At 45.3% G+C, this 21,495-nt stretch overlaps 1 protein-coding gene across 1 annotated transcript in view; it reads right to left on the bottom strand.

Moving 5' to 3' along the window:
• LOC146354121 (alpha-1,6-mannosylglycoprotein 6-beta-N-acetylglucosaminyltransferase B-like) overlaps positions 1-21,495 on the bottom strand; it is a 42,888-nt gene that overhangs the window by 13,144 nt on the left and 8,249 nt on the right. Inside the window, exons 3-4 of the mRNA XM_084832366.1 lie at positions 17,939-18,085; positions 16,866-16,982 (exon numbers count right to left, since the gene is read on the bottom strand). Of these exons, the coding sequence (XP_084688492.1) occupies positions 16,866-16,982; positions 17,939-18,085 (264 nt within the window). The remainder of the gene's footprint in view (positions 1-16,865; positions 16,983-17,938; positions 18,086-21,495) is intronic.

Genomic DNA, 21,495 nt, shown 5'->3' with positions numbered 1-21,495 from the left:
CCTCCCTGAGTTTCTGAGCGTTCACCAGGCATGGCCTCTCATCATAACCATAAAAGCTGGAAGCGTGCCTTGTCAAAAAAAGTGAAAGCTGACAATGTCAAGATGCTGAACTCTGTTCCCATTCTCAACACTGAAGCGTGCGCTGGTGTGCGAGGGATACAACAGTCCTGGCTGCAGATTCCATCCAGCCCACAGCTGTATGATGCTATGTTATTGTCCTATCTCTCCAGAGCTTGGACAATGGGCCATGAGCCCAGAGCCTCTTTTGGTTTATGACCCATTTCCTGTGCATTGCTCCAGCCACATATATGTTGGGCAGAGTTATTTCTTCTCTTCTGATGGAATGAGTCAAACTGCCACTCCAAAGGCTGGAGGAGATAATACTCAGCACCCTCCTGCCATAAATATCTCAGCTGAGAGTTCAGCAAGGCTGGAAATTGTACCCATTATATCTAATTACAGGTGCAAATGGTAATCAGTTACGACATGATGACAGGAGTTGATACTGCCTATGAATTATTGAACTTGCCCCAGTTTGATTCGGTAACTTCAGACAGCTATTTGATGGGCACTTCTGTGAGTTCCTTAAATAGAAGTGTCTTGCTTGTCATAACCCAGATTACCTATTTGACTCTCCTAGCAGGGAGCTCTGCATTGTACTTCACAATGTTTCACACATAAAACAGATTTCTATACGACACCATCGTCCTGCTTTAATTCCAATAGCAAATTTATTTTATTTTATTTATTAAATTTATTAATCACCCATCTGGCTGGTCACCCAGCCACTCTGGGCAATGTACAACATATAATAAAACAGTTTAAAACAAGAAAATTCTACAATAAAAACATTTTCTAAAATACCCTAACCCACCCCAAATGCCTGCCTGAACAACCACGTCTTTAATACATGGCGGAAGCTCATTAAAGAGGGAGCATGATGGAGTTCCTTAGGGAGGGAGTTCCACAGAGTGGGGGCCACCACAGAAAAGGCCCTCTCCCTCGTCCCCACCAGTCTAGCTGTCCTGGCTGATGGGACAGAGAGAAGGCCATCCGAGGCTGATCTTGTTAAGCGGCCTGTCTGGTGTTGCTGGAGGCGCTCCTTAAGATAGGCTGGGCCGGAACCATATAGGGTTTTAAAGGTCAAAACCAACACCTTGAATTTGGCCTGGAAAACAACTGGTAACCAGTGCAATTCCTTCAGCACTGGAGTGATATGATCTCGCCGGCGGCTGCCTTTAATCAGGTGAGCCGCTGCGTTCTGTACCAGCTGCAGCTTCCAAACCGTCTTCAAGGGTAACCCCACGTAGAGTATTACAGTAGTCTAAATGAGAGGAGACCAGGGCATGTACTACCAATGGGAGCAGATGGTCGGGAAGGAAGGGGCGCAGCCGCCATATCAGATGGAGTTGATACAGCGCTGTCCAGCTCACAGCTGACACCTGAGCCTCCATGGACAGCTGGGAGTCCAAAATGACCCCCAGGCTGCGGACCTGGTCTTTCAAGGGTAGCCGTACCCCATTCAACACCAGGTCAACATCCCCCAGCCTCTTTTTGTCTCCCACCAAAGGTATGTCGGTCTTGTCAGGGTTCAGCTTCAGCTTATTCCTCTCCATCCAGCCACTCACCGTCTCCAGACATTTGGACAGGGATTCTACAGCCAACCTTGGTGAAGATTTGAACGAGAGGTAGAGCTGCGTGTCATCCACATACTGATGACACTGCACCCCAAACCTCCTGATGATAGCCCCCAGCGACTTCACATAGATGTTAAATAGCATCGGGGAGAGGATGGAACCCTGTGGCACCCCACAAGTGAATGGCCACAGGTCAGAAACCTCCTTTCCCAGTGCTTCCCTCTGGTACCTGCTGGAGAGGAAGGACCAGAACCACCACAATATGGTGTCTCCAATGCCCAACCCCTCCAGGCAGTCCAGGAGGATACTGTGGTCAACGGTATCAAAAGCCACTGAGAGGTCGAGGAGAACAAGGAAGGAGCATTCATCCCTGTCCAGAGCTCTCCTCATATCATCCACCAAGGTGACCAAGGCCGTTTCTGTCCCATGCCCAAGCCTGAAGCCCGACAAATGGGTCTAGATAATCGGTGTCTTCCAAGTGTGCCTTCAACTGCATCGCCACCACCCGGTCAATCACCTTTTCCAAAAAATGGCAGATTTGAGACTGGGCGAAAGTTGTTCAGATGGTCCAAGGAGGGCTTCTTTAAGAGCGGTCTTAACACTGCCTCCTTGAGGGCTGATGGCATCACTCCCTCCTCAAGGGAGGCGTTCACCACCGCCCTGATCCCCTCACCCAGTCTCTCTCTGCAGCCCATAATGAGCCAAGATGGGCAAGGATCAAGTAAGCAGGTGGTCGGCCTTACAGATGAAAGTACCTTGTCCAAAAAAGGCAATTCTGCTTCTGTGGCATTAGTGATGACAAGGGATGTCAGAGAAATCTGCCACGGATTCAAAGGAGTTCAGATTTCTATGAATCTGACCTGCGGATTCCAGAGAGACTGGCTTTTCCGAGTCATTCAGATTCTGTAGACTTGCAGACCAGTTTTTTTTTTTACTTGGGGGGGGGGGTTTACACATATTCGCACATATTCACAGTTGTGCAGATGTGCATTAGAGCAAATGCATACTTGTGCTAATGCACATTTGTGCATGTAGAATGAGATTCTTGTACATCCCTAAAAAAAAAAATTCCAATTCCTTCAATGAGCGGATGACGGAATGAAAGATGCCTGACAATCCACAAAACAGAGATGGAACAGATTTAACAAAATAATCTGTACATCCCCAGCAGTGACGATGTTGCAACATAGGAAGCTGCCTGTGTTCCATCTAGCCCAATATTGTCTACACTGACTAGCAGCGGCTCTCCAGGCTTTCAGGCAGGCAGGGATTTGTCCAGCCCTGTCTGGAGATGCCAGGGATAGAACCTGGGATCTTCTGCATGTAAAGCTGATGCTTTATCCACTGAGCTATATATCCCACCAGCTTCTTGCCATGCATTAGTGAAGCCCCCACCCCACCCCTGCTCTGCTGGGTTATGCAGGGCATGAAGACGGCTGCATGAGGGCCAGTGAAGGGCTTCATTCAAGCCCAGTGGTCTTAATGAGACTAGACTGGTAGCTGCCATATATGGTCATCACATGATGTAAACTGCTTTGACCATAAAATACATGGGAAGGCAGCATATAAACAAAATAACAATGACACTGGCAAGAAGGACGGAGGAGAGGGCAACGACACAAGGGGATCTACAAAATTCCCAAAATGGCCACAAACACCATTCTGAAATGCTCTCAATAACACAAGCCCTTATTTTATGTATCATGTCAGAATGTCACCCTTCCTCCAACAAACGCAGGATAACATACATGGGCTTGCCTCCCATTTAAACTCACAACTACGGATGGACGAAAGTCCCTTACCTGATCCCACAGCTTGCTTCGCGGTGGGGGGGAGGCGCTCTGTCCCTCCCCCCAAAATTCTGGGCGGGGGGGAGGCGCCCCATCCCTCCCCGCCGAAATTGTGGCTGGGGGGAAGGCGCCCCGTCCCTCCGGCCGAAATTCTGGCCTGGGGGGAGGCGCCCCGTCCCTCCGGCCGATAAACCTCTTCTCCTGCCGGGATGCAAATGACGGAGGCCATAGCCGCCGCCGTTTGCGTCCCTGCAGTCAGCCGTGATAGGCTACGTAAATGTTTACGTAGCCTATCACGGCTGACTTTGGGGGGGGGGAAAGCGTGTACGTAAATGGCGGCACCCATGGGCGCCGCCATTTGCGTTCCTTATTTGGGCACGTGTAGCGTTGCCCTTATTTTCGCCGTAGTCTACGTAAATGTTTACATAGACTACACGTGCCACCATTTGCGTACGCGCTTTCCCCTCCCCCAAAGCCAGCCGTGATAGGCTATGTAAACATTTATGTAGCCTATCACGGTGTTTTTTGAAAATCTAGCCGTGATAGGCTACGTAAATCTTTACGTAGCCTATCATGTTTGTTGTTGTTGTTGTTGTTTTACTTGGAAATGGCGGCGGTGGCAGCCGGTCAGAAGACCGGCCGCCGCCACACCCCCACCGCACTGCCGCCGGGAGCCGCCGCCACCAGGGACATTCGACAAAGGTAAGTCCCATTCTGGTGGGGGGGCGGACCGTTTCTCCACCAATTTCGGGGGGCCAAATGCGTTGGCATTCGGCCTCCCGGAGATTCATGGAGAAATTCTTCGACATCCCTACTCACAACAATGCTGTGAGGCAGGATAGAGTCAGAAAGAATGGCTTTCTCATAGTCATCCAGCAGCGTACATGGCCAAGTGGGGATTTGAACCCCAGTCCTCCCAGTCCAAGTCCAAAAATGAACCCACTACTGTGTAATTCATGGGTAAGCCTTAAGATATATACACCGATGCTGAAGCAGTTTGGTCTGCACTGGACAAGCAGATTATATTATACACATTATAATCTAATTGCAAGGGGGAGGAACATGCAAGAGGATCCCCATTATTATCTCCAATTGCAGATAAAGTGGAGATGTCTCCTGGGCTTGCGGCCTGGAGGCCAAACTCTGCCCCTGGAGGAACTCAAGGAACCTCTGCAGGCCAGATTAGGCCTGTGGGCCAGAGGTTCCACATCCCTGCATGATATGGTCTGCTTCTCTTCCATATTCTTGCTTGTTGCCCCACAGGTCCCTTGTCTCCATTTCCAGCCCCTTCTACATGTATCTACATTGCAGATACTCCTCTGGCAATGACATGTCACATAACTTAATCCACCATTCCTTGCTCCTGGTTGGCATGATACCTTGTGGCATTCCCTCTGTCCTGAGATCTCCCACAACATAGTCTCTCCCACAGAGACCAGACACATTGCCAGCCAGCCTTGCCAGAAAGGAGGAGGAAGGTGTGGAATCAGCCATAGCATATCCTCCAACGTTTCATAGGTAAAACCAGGAATATTTTTGTAAAATGATAAGAAGAACCCTGTTCTCAAATGACTTCACTTACATATTACTGAATTACTTAACAGTTCTTTTCTTAACTCCACCTCTTCCCAACAAATTTAAAGTGGATCTCATTGATCTTATTACAGTACAGCTACAACTCAAACAGATTAATCAATATTTACTATCTGGAGTGTGTGTGTGTGTGTGTGTGTGTGTGCGCGCCTAAAACTTAGTTGCATTTAAGCCATCACAGGAAGCATCTTTTTATCTTCTTCAAACAGTACCCATCTGATGGGTAGGGAATAGTTTAGAAGATGCTGTGGTGATAATTTCCAGTTACTGAACTTTTGGCCAAGAGCATAACATATATCAAGACTTGCCTTGCTCAAGACCAGCTATTTTAATGGATGTTGATCAAGGGTTTTGATATATGTTCCTAAGTTCAGGAAATGGAGTCGTCACAATATATCTTAATGCAATGGCTTGTTCTCTCCCATCTTGAGGAACCAACCAAGCTGAAGTCTCACCCCCAAGTAGTATTCTGTGAGTAATGGTTACAGTCCTTGGGTCGTACTATCTTCATGGGGCTTTCTTACCTTGGTTGATCCAAGTGTCTTCTCTTGTACAGCAACGATTTCCTGTTACTTGTTCTTGATAACCTTTTCCCAATTTTGCCTTTTATAAATACCGTTTTAAAAATTCTGTTAATCTCTGCCTAGGTGCACTTGATTCTTCTCACCATTATGAGATAAATAAAGTTATTGCATGAAGCACACAGTGCCATGAAGCCACCTTTAAAGAAAGCCTCAAAGTCTTTTTATTATTATTATTATTGAATTCACCTTAGGGAGTCTAATAGCAGCCAAATCATTCTGCAGCTAAATTGCACAGCATTCTAGCTCAAAGAATAAGCAAACTGACTTGGCTTTAATACAAGACTTCACCTCTCAATTATGTACTGGCTTCCCCCAGGTCCAAAGCCAGAACCTGGCACCATCCAAGCTAATCTTCTACTAAATTACATTTTGGCGATTTGTGCTAAGTTCAGTAGGTCTACCTGGGAACAGTGTAAAACAAAATCTGGCCTCAAATGGAGTGTGCCCATATCCTTTTTCTCCCACAGAGGTAGACTGTCACTCTTGTGATAGATGATGTTCTAGAAAGGTCTTAAACACAGCAGCAACCAACAGGAGGTAGGATGTGTCAGATTTTAATTAAACAATTATTTTGGAGAAATTGGCACTTTGCTATGGCCTTGACTGCACAATCTGAAGAAAAGGAAGAGAGAGAGAGGGTATGACAGGTGCTCTTGGGACTGTGGTTAACAGATGGGTCATCAGAAATGGTGCAGAGAAGATGAGTGCTTTGATTAAGGGGACATGGGCAAGAGGGAAAATACAGAAGAGACAAGATGATGAGGAAAGTGGTTGTACCCAGGGTATTGCAGGGTAATCTGAATGAAAACCCTGGAGGAGGAGGAGGAGGAGGAGGAGGAGGTTTCCAGCAGGGTTGGGAAACGTCCTCCATCAATTACTGCCTTCTTGCTCTGGTGCCAGAAAGGGAACAGATGGCAACCTTATAACAAAAGTCATTAAAATATCACCGGGACATGTAGTACTGACAGGCTGCATGAGAAACTAAGAAGTAATAAGTTTTTCTTAATTATGCTTGATGTGAGATGCAGGTTTATTCAGCTATAGGCATACAGTAGGTAAAATACAGATGGGAGGCGTGGAAGAAATTCATGGACAGAAGACCCTTCATTAGGGATGTACCGTTTGTGTAAAATCCATTCCATCTGGGTTTTGCAGGTTGTCAGGTGCCTTTCATTTTGTAGTCTCCCCATGGATGGAATTGGATTTTTTTAGTTTCTGAATTTGCACAAATTCACACGTGCAAAAATACACATATTCCTCGAAAATGTGCAAATCCCCACAAAATGCGCATTTTCACGCTTTGGCCTATGGGGTAACTGTGCATTTTCAGCTGGTTTTTATTTTTGTATCTTGTTCTATAATGAAATTTGCTGAAAATTCCCAAAGCTTAGAAAAATGGTCTGCACTGCAAGTCTGCGGAATCCACCTAACAGGGGGAGAAGCCAGTCCGTTGTGGAATCCACAGGTCAGATTCATATAACTGCTCTCATTTGGTTCCATTGCAGGTTTCTCTGACATCCCTACCCTTCATAGGATCAACTTTCTTTGGCATGAATACCATAAAACAATGTTTGTGTTTTAGCCCCTTTGGGACTATTAAGAGCATTGAGCAGAAGACACATAGAAACAGGTGTGGCTTCCTTTCAAGATAGGCCCAGATATGATAAATCATATAGTATTTGCACCACTCCCTTGCAGTTTGTGGAGTGGACATCTCTTCCAACTGAGACCCAAACTAGATGTGCGCATTAACTGCATGCATGCAATTGACATCACATTTCTTTGCTATGTAAATAGCAGCCATGGGGAAGCCTGAGCAGCCATGGGACTAGGTCAGGGGAAGTTGATCTCCTTCTTATTCTGCCATTGTCCTGATAATAATCACCCTGCAAAACTGTTATTTGCATCCCAAGGGAAGCTCCCATTGGCAGCAATGAAGGCTTCCTTTGAAATGCAAATAAGCAGCCTTGCGGAGGCAATTTTTGTCAGGACCCTGGCCCTCCGCATGACCTGAGGCAGCTCAGACCTTCCTGTGCCTGCTATTTACATAACAAAGCCATGCACATTTATTGCATTCATGCAATTACTGTCACATCTAGGTACTGGTGGTGGGAATCCATCCAGGAAAGCTGCCTCTACCTATGCACTTCAGGATCTTTCAGATCCCTTCCACTACATCAGAGGGCCACATTCCACATTATGTTTCATCATACGCTGTGTCACACTTTTGCAGGAAATTATGTAACCTCTGCACTTAGATCAGGGGTGGGCAACACTAAACCCATTGACTACACAGGGCATCCTACCAGCTCTGCATTTGTTGTGGTGGTGGTTGGAAAAAACACAATGATTTTGCAAGGGAACAAGCACATGGGGAGCGTGCGTCTTGTTTGCAAGCAGAGTTATGCTCCTGGAACCTTCCCAGGAGCATGATTCTGCTTGCAAACAAGGTACGCACTTCTTGGATGCCTTGTTTCCTTGCAAAATTGTCACTTTTTTTGTCAGTGCTGCAACAATTCCAGTGGCAATTGCAGTGGGGGTGGGATTAAGGATGTCAGAGAAATCTGCAATGAAACCACACAGGTTCAGATTTCCATGAATCCAACCAGTGGATTCCACAGCAGACCGGCTTTTCCTGAGTCGTGTGGATTCCGTGCACTTGCAGACCATCTTTTTTAACTTGTTGGAATTTTGTGCAAATTCAGTAATAAAAAATATGTAAAATACAAAAACACTGGCTGAAAATGCACATTTCTTCCATAGGCTAAAGCGTGAAAATATCCATTTGGGAGGAATTTGTGCATTTTCACAAATGCAAATTTGCACAAATTGGGGAACTTAAAAAAAAAACAAACCCGATTCTGTCAATGAGTGGACAATGGAATGGAAGATGACAATCCATGAAATGCAGACGGAATGGATTTTACACAATCTGCACATCCCTAGATGGAATGCAGCCCCCAGTGGGTTCCAAGGAAAGCAATGCAGCCCCCCACCCCTGGAGGATGCCCACCCCTGACTTAGATTGGAATACATCATCATCCCACAGGTGCACCCACGTACTCGGAAGCTGTGTTGAGTAGAGACATCCCGGTCTGTGCACATGTATTGGATTGTTATATGCAACAACCTACACATCACAATCATGCTCTTTTAAAGATGGAAGTGATTCCATTGTAACATAGGAAATGGCCTGAAGTTTCTTGGACAAATGCTACAGTGATCTTTTTATTTGGCTTTGAATTTAGCAGACACGATTGTAAGTCCATGGAGCCTGTCTGATTCCATCTATTTCTTTGATTTGACAGTGTTTTTAGAAAAAAAAAATTAAAACAATACTTTATGTGCTATATAATTATGTAGTAGCAGCAGTACTTAGTATGGTCATACATTCCATGTGTTTAGTTGGGGTTGGAATTAGGTATGTACATATGTTTGATTTTTTGTCAGCTGCCTGAAACCGCTGGAGATGGGCAAGCTGCAAATGCAAATGGATAATGCATGCTATTTGCTATCCATTCATCCTGTGGCACTGCTAGACCCTGTGTAGCTGGCTGATGGTGAGTTTCGTAGAAGGTGGAAGGAAAGAGGCCTGCACTAGTGTCAGGCTCATGACTGCACCACTCACACACTTCAGGTATATGGAATGAAGCAGTGCCAGGGCCTCATTCCATAATGATGGAAATCCCCATTGAAATTCTGTAATAAGGAACATTCCCTTAAATGTATGTCTAGGTGAAAAGCCAGGCATGAAGCCAACATGGTACTGCTTCTGTATGGAGACAAACAACTAAGGCTGCAATCCTATATTCACTTACCTGTGAGTAAGTCCTATTAAACTTAACAGGGCTTGAGTGGACATGTGTCGAATTGTACTGTAGCATAACAACAGGCCTCCTCAACCAGACCCAAATAATAGTAAGCTTCCTCCCAGTTTCCAGTGTTCTCAGCTGGACCTCTTTTTCCTGGAAGGTCTCTGAGAGCTGGGCTTAGAGCAGTGGTGGGCAACTTGTGGCCCTCCAGATGTTTTAGCCTACAACTCCCGCCATTGGCTATGCTGGCTAGGGTTGGTGGGATTTGTAGGCCAAAACATTTGGAGGGCCACACATGATCCATCCTTGCCTACAGAAACCATACTAATATACCTCAATAAATACATTCCTGTAAAACAGGGGTGAGAAATGTATGACCCTCCAGATGGTGTTGGACTTCAACTCCTATCAGCCTGAGCCAGCATAGCCAATGGTGAAGGATGATGGGAGGTGCAGTCCTACAACATCTAGAGAGCCAAACAGTCCCCATCCCTGCCTTAAAAGAAGAGCCATATGCGCATGCAACTGTCAGGAATGAATTGGAGCATGTGGAGATGTCTGGCAGCTCAGATTCGGATTCAGAATGGGAACAGCAAGAATAGAGGGAGGCACCCTCCCTAGGGAGCCCAGATACTGCAAGACTTCGTTCCCAAGACATTAACACACAGATGGCCCAGCCTGAACAGCTCCCCCATGCCTCCCCCATGAGATGAAAACTCAAGTTTCGGAGGGAGAGGAGGAGGAGGGCAAGGGGCGTGACTTGAGGGAGGCTAGGGTCCATTGCAGAACAAAGCAGGAAAAGTTAGCAGGGCTCAGACGCTCCACCAGGTTGGCCACTTGTGGAAGCCAATGTAGGAGGGAGCCACCCTAAGGGAGGGGCATCCTTGAGAAGCAATTCTGGCCTTGAAGTTCATGCCCAGACTGCTAGCAACTTCTCAAACTTCATCTCCTCTATTGATATTCATAGATGTGTGGATGAGCTGGTTCTATGCACTCTGAGAGTTTCCTAGAATCTGCATTTGTAAAGAAGCTAGTCGTTTACTAAGAAAGTAATGTTGGCCTGAAGCTTTGTTTCCTGGAGTGTGTTGATTGCAAAGGGAGAGGATGAAGGAATGTGCCAGTAACTTGCCTGTAGAGCATTCCTGTGTTGAAACAGGGGTGGGGCTGTACTTTTAGCCCTGCCCCCAGCATTGTGACTCCTTCTTCCAACATCCACATGCTGAGTATGTGCTGGGGTTCCTTTGAAGACAACTCAATGTGTGGATGTCAGAGGAAGGAAAAGTGGCATTTGGGGTGGGGCTCAGTGCTGCTCCTGCTTCAACACGGGAATGCCCTACATATGAGTAACATCTGAATAGGGTTAGGGAGTCTCCATTCAAACAATGGGTATTGGTAACAAGCGAAGCTGCTCATAATCCATGAATAGATTCAGAAATGTGATTTCTCCACAGGACTCTGGGTCTCCAACAGGAATCATAGCTCCAAGAAGAATAATGAATCCTTCTCAAACAACATTGGGGGAGTGGGGGGAAAGCCCAACCCAAATGTTATCAACCAAATAAATAGAAAATAATGCAATTGTCTAACAGTGTGTAACAGCAGCCTGGGGGATATTTTAACCAGCTATTTTCACAGCAATGCTTAATATGCTAGTCTCCGAAGCGTAGCCTGGAATATATAATTTTCCATTATATTCCTATACATTTGACTCCAATATAATGAAGCCTTCTCCCTTCACTACACCAGAATATTGGCTGGATTAAATTGCTTGTGTAAGAACTGGTTTCTGAAAAATGTAAAAGCTGAAGTTCAAGTAAATGACCTCAAAGGAAAGCCACCCCCATTTCTGCTTATTGCCTTTAACCCCTCAGAAACAGTTGTGATTTGTCACTGGGACAAGACTCTTGGTGTCACCTTTCTCCGAGGGCTGTAATTTGCCTTTTTTTTGTCTCACACACTCTCTTGGCTTCATGCAACTGCCCTGTAGTCTCCTCTCCTTGCAGAATGAGATGCCGAGTGTCACAGGAAAAATGGCAAGCTCTTCCTATAACTATCTTCAGGAACAATAGCTTATGTTTGATAGCCAGGCCAAAGACACAAGTATGCATAGAGAAGGCCAGCACAATTCGTCACTCATGTAGCCCTCCAGCCATGTATGGTGACTTGGCCTACTAGCAGAGGCTCAAATTGCTGCCCAGTTTTGTTGCCTGCCTGAGAGTGAGACTATTAAAAGGCAGAAGGTTGATCAAACTTCTAACCACAAATACATGGCCAGTGGGCTGCGTTTGCTTGGTGTGTCTCAAACTGGGCAGGCAGAAACGTCAGATTGCTAAGGAGCACATGGAAGAAGCTTCCATTTGCCTTGTTACAAATGATGGTGTTGATGCAGAGGGACAAGCGAGAGGGCATGGTGTACAGGCTTCGATGAGCTCTTGTTTGCTTTGTCCAAACATCAGCAGTGCTCGGTGTTGCTTCACAAGCAGCTGTTTGAACCCTCTCAAGAGAGAACCCTCAGCTGCCATGCTTCACATCCCCCAACTCCCTTGGCTCAAAACAGTACTGTGAGAATAGCAGGAAGGAAAAAAGAGGTTGGATGGTCCATGGTCAGGGTTGGGATAGCACAAGAAACAATCCTCAGATTTCACCAATCTAGGAAGGAGGGCAGACTCAAAGGAATTCTGGCAGGAGACGGTCCTCAAGAGTGGGCACCGAGACCATCTCTATGCCTCTAGAACAGGGGTGGGCAGAAGAGATGCTTGGGACTTCAACTCCTGCCAGTATGGCCAATGGTCAAGCATGATCTCAGGGGTCGGTAAGGGCAGCAGGGGGTAGTCTGTGGCCCACAACTCCCATCAGTCCTAGCCAGCATGGCCAATGATGAGGGACACTGGCCAAAATATCTGGAGGGCCACAAATTGCCTACTCCTGAGTAAGGACAATGTGTGAGATTAGAACATTAGAAGATCCCTGGTGGATCAGATCAAGGACCCATTCTGTTCACACAGTGGCCAACAGCTGTCTGTGGGAAATCCACAAGCAGGACACGAGTGCAACAGCACCCTCCCGCCCATGTTCCCCAGCAACTGGTGTACACAGGGTCACTGCTTCTGATAGTGGAGGTGGCATAGAGCCATCAGGACTAGTAGCCATTGATAGCCTTCTCCTCCAGGAATTTGTCTAACCCCCTTTCAAAGCCATCCAAATTGGTGGCCATCACTACCATCATTATTTCCTATCATTATTACTTCCTTGAGACCATGGCATAGCCCAGAATGCCAAAAGGTAGTCCATTTTGGGTCTGAAGAGACTAACTCTAGCTGAGTGTTTCCTTTTCACCCCCTTGCCCCTGGTAAAAACAAGGAGTTCACTAGGATGTTCCTCTCTCAGCATGGAGGATTACAGTTCTGATGTAACTTCCTGTCAACAGGGCTAGACTAACCTGGGCAGATGCCAGAAATCAGATGCAGGGTGCAATTATAATGAAGCCACAGCACATTTCAAGGCTAAGATAACCATGTATGTCGTATTATTCACAAATGCAACAATTCCCAATTCTAATTAGACATGGGGGGGTAGGACTTCAGAATATAGCCTGCAAGTTGACAGCATGCATTCTAACAGCACAATCCTTTGCATGTCCACTCACCAGTAAGTCCCACAGAGTTCAATGGGGCTTATTTCCAGGCAAGCACGTATAGGATGGCAACCTAAGCCACCCAGTCTTTGCCTCCCCCCAGCTGGACTGGAGTTTGTTTTTAATTTCCTGCTGAGGAAGAACAGTGTTTCAAAGACAAAATATCAAGGGAATCCAACAGCAGAAGCCCATAATAAAGCTTTTAAGGTAGGTCAGTTTTTAGGCCTATTTGCCTTGACAACATCTCTAATATCCCAGGCCTTTTAAAAAAGGGGATAAAGGGGCGGTGAGTTACTTTGTATTCTCTACCTGTCTCCAGGTGGTTTATAGAACATCTTTTCAAAAGCAGCTCTAATGTGTCGAGAGATTAGCCTAGGAAGACGCATTCCAGGATGGGAGCCAGGACAATGGGTGTTTGTGGAGGGGGTGCTCTCTAGTTTACTGCAAATGTCAGTTGCACCATGCCATCAGTTGCCTTAGATTCTAAACTAAAATTAAGGCTGGATCCAAACTGCATTGGTATCAGTGGGTGCCAGGAGCTGGAATCAATGGCTCTGTGTGTCTCTGCCCCATGTGGTAAGCCACTGGGACTACAGGCCAGAATGTTCCTTAGCTGGTGTTCCTAGGGCTTCATCACACAAGGCTAAAAATCCTGCAATTTACCAGGGCTTCTGCTTCTGGAATCTTTGTGGGATCAGATCGGGTCCTTTCCCCGTGGCTTTATAAAACACCCCCCCTAAACTTCTCAATGAGATCTATGTGTTTCATTACAAAGCCACTAGATGGCAATGTTGTTTTATTTGTAATAAAAGCGACTTTAAACTGTACAATCTCATTTTTGTCGACTCCATGGCAGAAGAAGGGAAAATGCCAGACTTTCCTTGTCATGGAAAACAATGCAATAGAGCTCACAAAGAGTGGGAGGCTCCCTGGAGGAGGGCTGCATCATGTACAGGACCTGCAAACTTATGTGAGTAAGCCATCTCTATAGCAGGATAAAAGCCCTGTGTGAAGGAACCCCTAGACTCTGGACAGACTCTGCCCACCCATGCCAGCCATTGGTTTCCCCTGACCTGGAAGTCCTATAAAGGCTTCCAGGTCAGGTGAGGAAGGCCTAGTGGCATGATGGTCTAGTACTGCTTCCTCACTGCTGCCCTTCATCCTCCGCTGGTGCTGCTGCCGCCACCACCATGACCCTGGGCAGAGGCAATGTTGCCTCCACTGTTTGTGGGGAGGTCTTGCCTCTCTAGTATTAGTGGACTTTTATAAGGTGGGAGGATAAAAGAGGATCTAGAACTTCCTGTTGCTTATGGTACCCATGGGTGCGGTGGAGGTGGGTGTGCCTGCATGCCTATTCAAACCTGGAGCACTTCTGGATGAGGTTTCTATTGTGCAATTGCCCAGCTTCATTCATGGAACTGCATGCAGCATTCAGCATTGCCATCTTCCATTTGCAACCTTCCTCCGTTTTTCCTCTGCTAAGTCTGCCTTTTTTTCTTTACACAAAAAAAGCCATTACGGAGAAAAACAATCGATGAGTTGGGTTGCGACCAAGCTACTCCATGAACAGTGGAAGAGATCACTGACCATGAAGGTAGCAACAGAACATATGCACAACGGCAGCCTACCCGTTTCACATTTTGCATATCCTAGAAAGGTCACTTCACACTTGACCATTTCTATGTCTATGGGTGAAATATTTTCCATGGATACCCAAAATGTAGCATCTTAATGTGGCAACCAGATATCTGCAAATCCTGGTGTCATACAGAAACAACTAAGAGGCGTGTGGCACCTTAAAGAGTTAGAGATTTATTATGGCATAAGCCTTTTAGTCCATTAAATTTTATGCTATAATGAATCTGAGAGTCTTTAAGGTGCCACAAGACTCTTCCTTGTTTTTGCCACTGTAGATGGACATGGCGACCTCCCGAGAATGGATCGTACAGGTACACTTACCGGGCAGACGTACTGGCGATAGCACCTTGGCTTGTGTTCACTTGGAGGCAAGCCTGGGGTTGCTACAGCAGAATGTGTGAAGCAGCCCTCAACGGCGTCTAAACAATCCCTATTAATAACAGTTCAGTTGAGCTGAATTCCCTGACTCCTGCCAACCGTCTGAGTCAGAGCTGGGTACTGAGAGGCACCATTTTGCAGCATATTGTCTCTGTAACAACAGGCACACCCATCTCCCACCCAAAGCAAATTGTGAGCAAAGTGGAGATCAGCACATTTCCCCCCTCCAGGAGGACTGACTTTAATGATCTGGACAATTTGAAAGGCTTCTACTGCTGGGGAGGTAAATATTCGTGACAGATACATTTTAAAAGTCTTTGAGAAACTGCATCACAGAACAGGTGCTGCATTTTTCAGCAGGTCCTTGTCTTTACTTCCTGGTATTTTTAAAAAAGAAATGGTGTGTGCAATGCCCATATTTAAAAGGAAGTACTTGCAGCTCTTCCTCTTACTGCTAATACTAATAATGAATAATTAAATTAAAGAAGATAAATTATCTGAAGCTTTTACAGCACACGCACAGGGTGGGTGGGGGGAGACAGCAGGCAAATGGTGTTAGTGTCTTCTGATAGAGAAAGAGGCTCTGTGGAGCAATCTTTGAAACATTGCCCAGGAACTGAAAGAGGCTTTCCCAGGAATATATAAAAAACAAAGCAAAGATAGCTGTGTTGATCTATGAGAGAGAGAGAAAAAACAAAGTTGGGCAATACCTTTCCTGGACCAGGCAGCTTACACACACACACACACACACACACACCCCTGTGGCATTTTGGCTGGTCCTATAAAGGAATTGCCGAACTGTGCATTTTGGGTTCCCCACCCCCACCCCACCCCAAGAATGGCCATGCTGACACACTGAGGCTTGTGGCTGATGTTACTTGTCTTTGTACATGCAACCTTAAGTTCCCTATCTTAGAGGTAAACTAGTTACAGTAAACTAGTAATCTGGGTTGCCCTCCCCACTGTAACATCTATTAAAAGTAGCCTTGTATCATGATATCATGATATTCTGTGTTTCACCACAATCACCAGACCATGATGTAGAGTAGGAATGGCAAACCACAGAACATAGTGATGCCATGACACAAGGTAAAACATTCCACTAAATGTTCCACGGGGAGGGGAATGAGAACAAGATACATGATGACTGTTTTGGAATGCAGCCAGGTATTTCAAGCAATATCTGGTTTGGCCTCTGAACACTTGCAAAGGTCACGTCAGATCTGAAAAATTAAGCATTGTATGTTTTATTGCAAAGATATGTGTCTGGCAAACCTAGGAACTGAAATGCCAGCAGTGAGTTTGCCAATTGTGCATCTTTGCTGTGAAATTATTATAATACAAACAAGAGTGATCCAGGAGTCCTGTAAGAGACAGCCTCCCCTGTTCTGAAATGCTAAATACTAGATTCGGAGGGGGGGTTGTTTTGTTTTTTGCGTGCATGGTGTGTGTGTGTATGTAAGGTGACATTTTAAAATCTTAAACTTTGAGGAGAGGTTTAAAATCAAAACATTGGTTTCATTCCAGATTTCTGGCCAAAAATAACTTTCTCAATTACCAACACCTTCTAATCCATATGGTCTGACCACCTGTGCTGCGGTTTGTATGTGGGGGACGAGAATGTACCTGCAGTAGTTCGTGATTTCCTACATTTTCCCCTCAGATGCTCTGGAAACCCACACAAATTCTCAACTTGGCATTGTTCCTGCTGAATCTCCACTGGAGTATTTTGCAAAACAGTGACATACAAGCTTAGTTCTAATGGCTAAAAATGTTTCAAAGTTTTGGCCAGCAATTACCTTGGTCCTCATAATAGCTTTGATAGCAGATTCAAACTCCTCTGAATTATTATAGTCCACTGTCCACACATGGGGTTTCCCTATGAAATCCTCTGCATAAGGATGCTGGGAAGATACCTAAAATCAGAAAGGAAATGTGTCATTTAGCACTTCCTGCGGGAGGCACTGTGATTGCAAACGTTTCAGAAAATATAGCAAACCATTAGGGCCAGAAGGGGCAGAGGGAAGCAATGCCTTTCATGTACAAAAGATTGCAGTCCATACAAGCCTCTCGAAGTTATGGAGGCCATATTCAAATTCAGACATGAACAAAAGAAATTCTAATCTAATCCAGTTTTCCAACAATCCCTGTATGCCTGTACACATCTATTCTATGTGCATGTTACAAAGCATGCACTTTTTCTTGCCATCATTTATAACAGTCTTTCTCAACCTTGGGTCCCCAGATATTGTTGGACTACAACTTCCATCATCCCTACCCAGCATGGCCAGAGATCAGGAGGTGGAATCCAATAATACCTGGAGGCCCAGGATTGGGAAAAACTGCTTTATAAGGTAAGAGTAACATGTGAAGCTGCCCTCATCTAGCCACATACTTACTCATTCTCACAACAGCAGTTATGCAGCTTATATATTTTTATTACCTTTACAGATGGGGGAACTGAGGTGTAGGGATAATAATGTGGCCAGATGGGTGGCTAATAAATCAAATCCAATCAATCAATCAATCAATCAATCAATCAATAATGTGGTAAAGGCACTCCAGAACACAGCTATGAACCTACTGAACCTAATGCATCTGATGAAGTGGGCAGCATCCCCAAGAGCTTATGCCAAAATAAATGTGTTAGTCTTTAAGGAGCCACCAGCCACATTGTTGTTTTTCCAAAGTCTAAGCTCGTCATCCCATCTGTTGGAGCACACTGGTTCTTAGAAGGCCTAATACATTTAGAGTAGAAGCAAAGTTACATCCGTATGCTTTAACTATTCAAATGAACTAGACATTAGCCAATGAACTGGGGGTCTATTTCCTAAGAGAACTTCTTCATTGCCCAGTTGCAATGCAAACTTACTTCTCGAGATGTAGGTTTCCCTCTGAAGAATTCATGATTGAGTGAACTGTGGGGTGGATTGAAACGAGCCTGCAGGAAAACACATCCACTGGCTATTGCTTCCAAAGGGGCAGGGCCTTCATAGGGGAAACCAAATCCAATGAAGAGCTGCAGAAAGTACATTCAGACATTTCAGTGATTCTTCAGGAGTGTAGGCTTTTCATACTACCGCAGTTATTTTGTCCTTCAGCTCTTTGCTTTGGCTGGAATGTACCACAAGTTGCAGGGGGAGGGGGGATCCTTGTAGAACAGCCTTTTCTAACCAGGTGACCTCCAGATGGGACTTGAAGTCCAAAATATCTGGAGGGCACCAGGCTGGGGAAGGCTGCTGTAAAACTCTTGGCTGCTGACTATCTCACCTGCTCAGCAGGGTGGAACTTACCGTTATATATTAGAGGTGGGAGCTCATGGCACTCTACGTTTTTGCATTGCTCTTTCTTGTTATCTTTATCTGTTAGCTGAAAGTGTTGCTGTTAGCCCCAGGACAGACCACTTATTGCATCACAGAGGACTACATTCAAATTGCTGCATGAGCCAGATAGTCTCTCCTAATCTACATGTCCTGGTAGTCACTAATTAACCATTTTACATATCATTTTCATGAGTATGCCAGATGTCAAATTATAGCTTGTGAACATGTTGCACATATTATTTTACAAGATTCTTTATTCAGAGACAATTGTTGCCTTCATGTCAAAAAAGCAACTTGAATTAGCCACTGGGGAAAAGAAACATCTTTATAATAAAGATTTAGAAAATCATGGAAATTTGAAAATCACAAACTTGGGATCTGGCTTACTTCTGTCCTTGCTTCTAGTCCCTCAGCATCTTCCCATCATCCATCCATACATACATATCTGCATCCATGAGGCCTATAAAATTATTTACATTTTAATATGACAGCTGGGATTGTCAGGAGGCCTTGCACAAGCTGTTCTAGGCTCCCCGTCCCCTTTCCACATGGTGCTTACATACAGAGAGGTACATGGGCAAAGAGGAATGCCATGGCTATTTTGAGCAACATGTTTCCTTATGACAAAACAGACAAAAGGTTTTTGCTGGCATACTGAGGAACACCTTGCAGGGAGAAATAAACCCCAAAGAACATGTGTGAAGCCATCTTCCTAGAGTTCATCATGATTCATGCGCTATAAAAATATTGCCTTCAGCTGCAATCCTAAGCACACTTACTAGGGGGTATGCTCCATTGAATACAGTGAGACTTACTTCTGACTAAACATGCTGTCATGCTGTCAGGACCCATTTGCAGTGAGAGGGGGACACACTTGCCCACCTTGACAGGAGCCAACTGATTCCTTGACCATACCGAGCCTCAAACCTGTGACAGTTTCTTTGGGGCCAGCTCTAGCCAACATGAATATAAGAGACCTTCTGCTTCTTACCCTCTTTCACATACCACCCATCCCTGTATCTGGCACCCACATCTTTTTTTTAATTTTTACTCTAGGGTAAGTACAAGGGGGCCCTGATACATATTGGGACCCTAGTGCAGGGAGGTAGGGGGACATTTAAGATCCAGATTGGGCTCCCTGCCTACTCTAGAGTAAAAGTGGGAAAGACTTTTCTACACTAGCCATTTATTGTGTGTTCATCTTTCCCTACTCACAGTTGTTTTGGAGTTCTTTAGATGATGATGTGACCCAGCATTTTTGCTTCTGTTTTTTAATAGCACTTTTGGGGGGGGGGGGTGTAGAGCAGAGAAAACTGAGTTTTATTTGTGAAAGCAAAAGAAAACATATTTTCCTACTTGTGCAATTGCACTATTCCACTATAGCACAGCGCCTCCTAGAGGTTATGCAGCAGAAAAGCAGGTAAGCTCTTTGTGTAGAGCTTGGATCTCAATTCTGTGACAATCCCAAAAGTAGAGACAGCGGATTAACAACCTCATGTAGAAAAGCTCATAGCTGCTAGATACGGCTTTAAAGTAAAATCGCTTGTTTGATAGTAAAGCTGAACTAATAGGAGTCCTATCTGAATGCAAAAATGCCCCGTTCATTACGGTTTATTACCACACACAGCAGATACATGCACAGCAGACATAGTTGGCAACATGGAGCTTTTCTACACAAGGCATTTACTGTGCGCTCATCATTCCCTACTCATGGTCGTTAATGTGCTCTTTAGATGATGTCATGGCCTTCCAGTTTTGCTTCTGTTTTTAAATACCACTTTCGAGAAGTTATTGTTGTTGTTTTTTAAGAGCAGGGAAAATGCAGTATTATTTATGAAAGTGAAAGAAAATGCTTTTTCCACTTGTGTAATTGCACTATTTTGCTATACCACAGTGCAACCTAGAGGATGTCAGGGTGGCAACTGAGCCCATAGAGCCCCAAAGCAGTTCTGATTCTGAGGAAGAGCAACAACCCATGGGAGAGGAGCTTGCTCATCTCTCAGAGGCACAGCGGCAGGGGGAGATTCCTCCTGCCTGCATTCCTGAGAGAGATCGTGACTCTGGCAGCGAAAGAGCAGGGGAGGGAGCCTTGCTGGACGCTCGGCGCAGACACAGGGAGCAGCGCCAGATGGAGAGCGCAGAGAGGAGGTGCTCTGCTCGCTTGGCGCTAAAACAACGGTCGCATCCCGAGGACCCAAGGGAAAGAGGGAGGACCTCTCCATAGCCCATAAGTTCAGAGTCTTCCTGCCCTTCTCCTTCAAACAGGGACCAACTGCCTTACCTGGAGCTTAGGCTACTCTGCTAACTACCCCAGTGCAGTTCCTTGCTTAGTTGCTGGTGATTAGCCTCTGAAAGAGTCCTTAAGTTGTAAAAGGAATAAAGCCTTGGAAAGAATCCTTTTCGTCTGTGTCTTGAGTTGGCTATTGGAGGGGACTGTAAGAGGCAGCTAGGATGCTCCTGACAGAGGCAAGCTTTCCTGGGGAGGGAGTTGAGTGCAGAGGAGAATCACCACCCCAAAAGGCTCTCTCCCCGTCTCCCGGTTTGCTGCCCATCTTATCACAGTGGGGTTGGGACACCTGGAGTAGAGTCTCAGATGATGACATCATAATGACTATTGCTGGGTTGTGCCCTTTAAGGTTATCATGAGATTTGGGGTGGAAGACAGGAGGAGATTTGATAAAAGAGAGGTGAGGATCAAGCTCCTTTAACTCTGCACCCCTGCTAGTTTGGAATAAAAATATATATTCTTTGGAATAAAAATATATATTCCAAAAAGTAGCTAAAGAAATAAACAAATCATAGCAAACAGTGTATGCATTGGAGACTTTTATATGTCCAGGGCCAAAAAACAGAGAGAATCCTAATACATTCTTCTGTGCAATTATGTGCTTCAGTGAATTCCTTGGAACCACTAGCAAGATAGCTATAGGGTTGCAGGAACTTCTGACTCTATAATTACGAAGAAGATCCATCTGTAAGATCTTCAGCTATCTCTTCCTGTAATGAGATTACACTTTTCCCAAGCCATTTCTGCCCTGCTCTGTTCTACTCTTCTAATTCTGTTATGCCATTTTCATACAAGTGGGGGCTTTATCCACCTCGCATT

Source organism: Heloderma suspectum, chromosome 2 (assembly GCF_057233095.1).
Source record: "Heloderma suspectum isolate Gila_16-S chromosome 2, 16-S_ref, whole genome shotgun sequence".
NCBI classification, from domain to species: Eukaryota; Metazoa; Chordata; class Lepidosauria; order Squamata; family Helodermatidae; genus Heloderma; species Heloderma suspectum.
The sequence above is the reverse complement of the archived record's forward strand: the minus strand, read 5'-3'. Positions and strand labels throughout refer to the sequence as shown.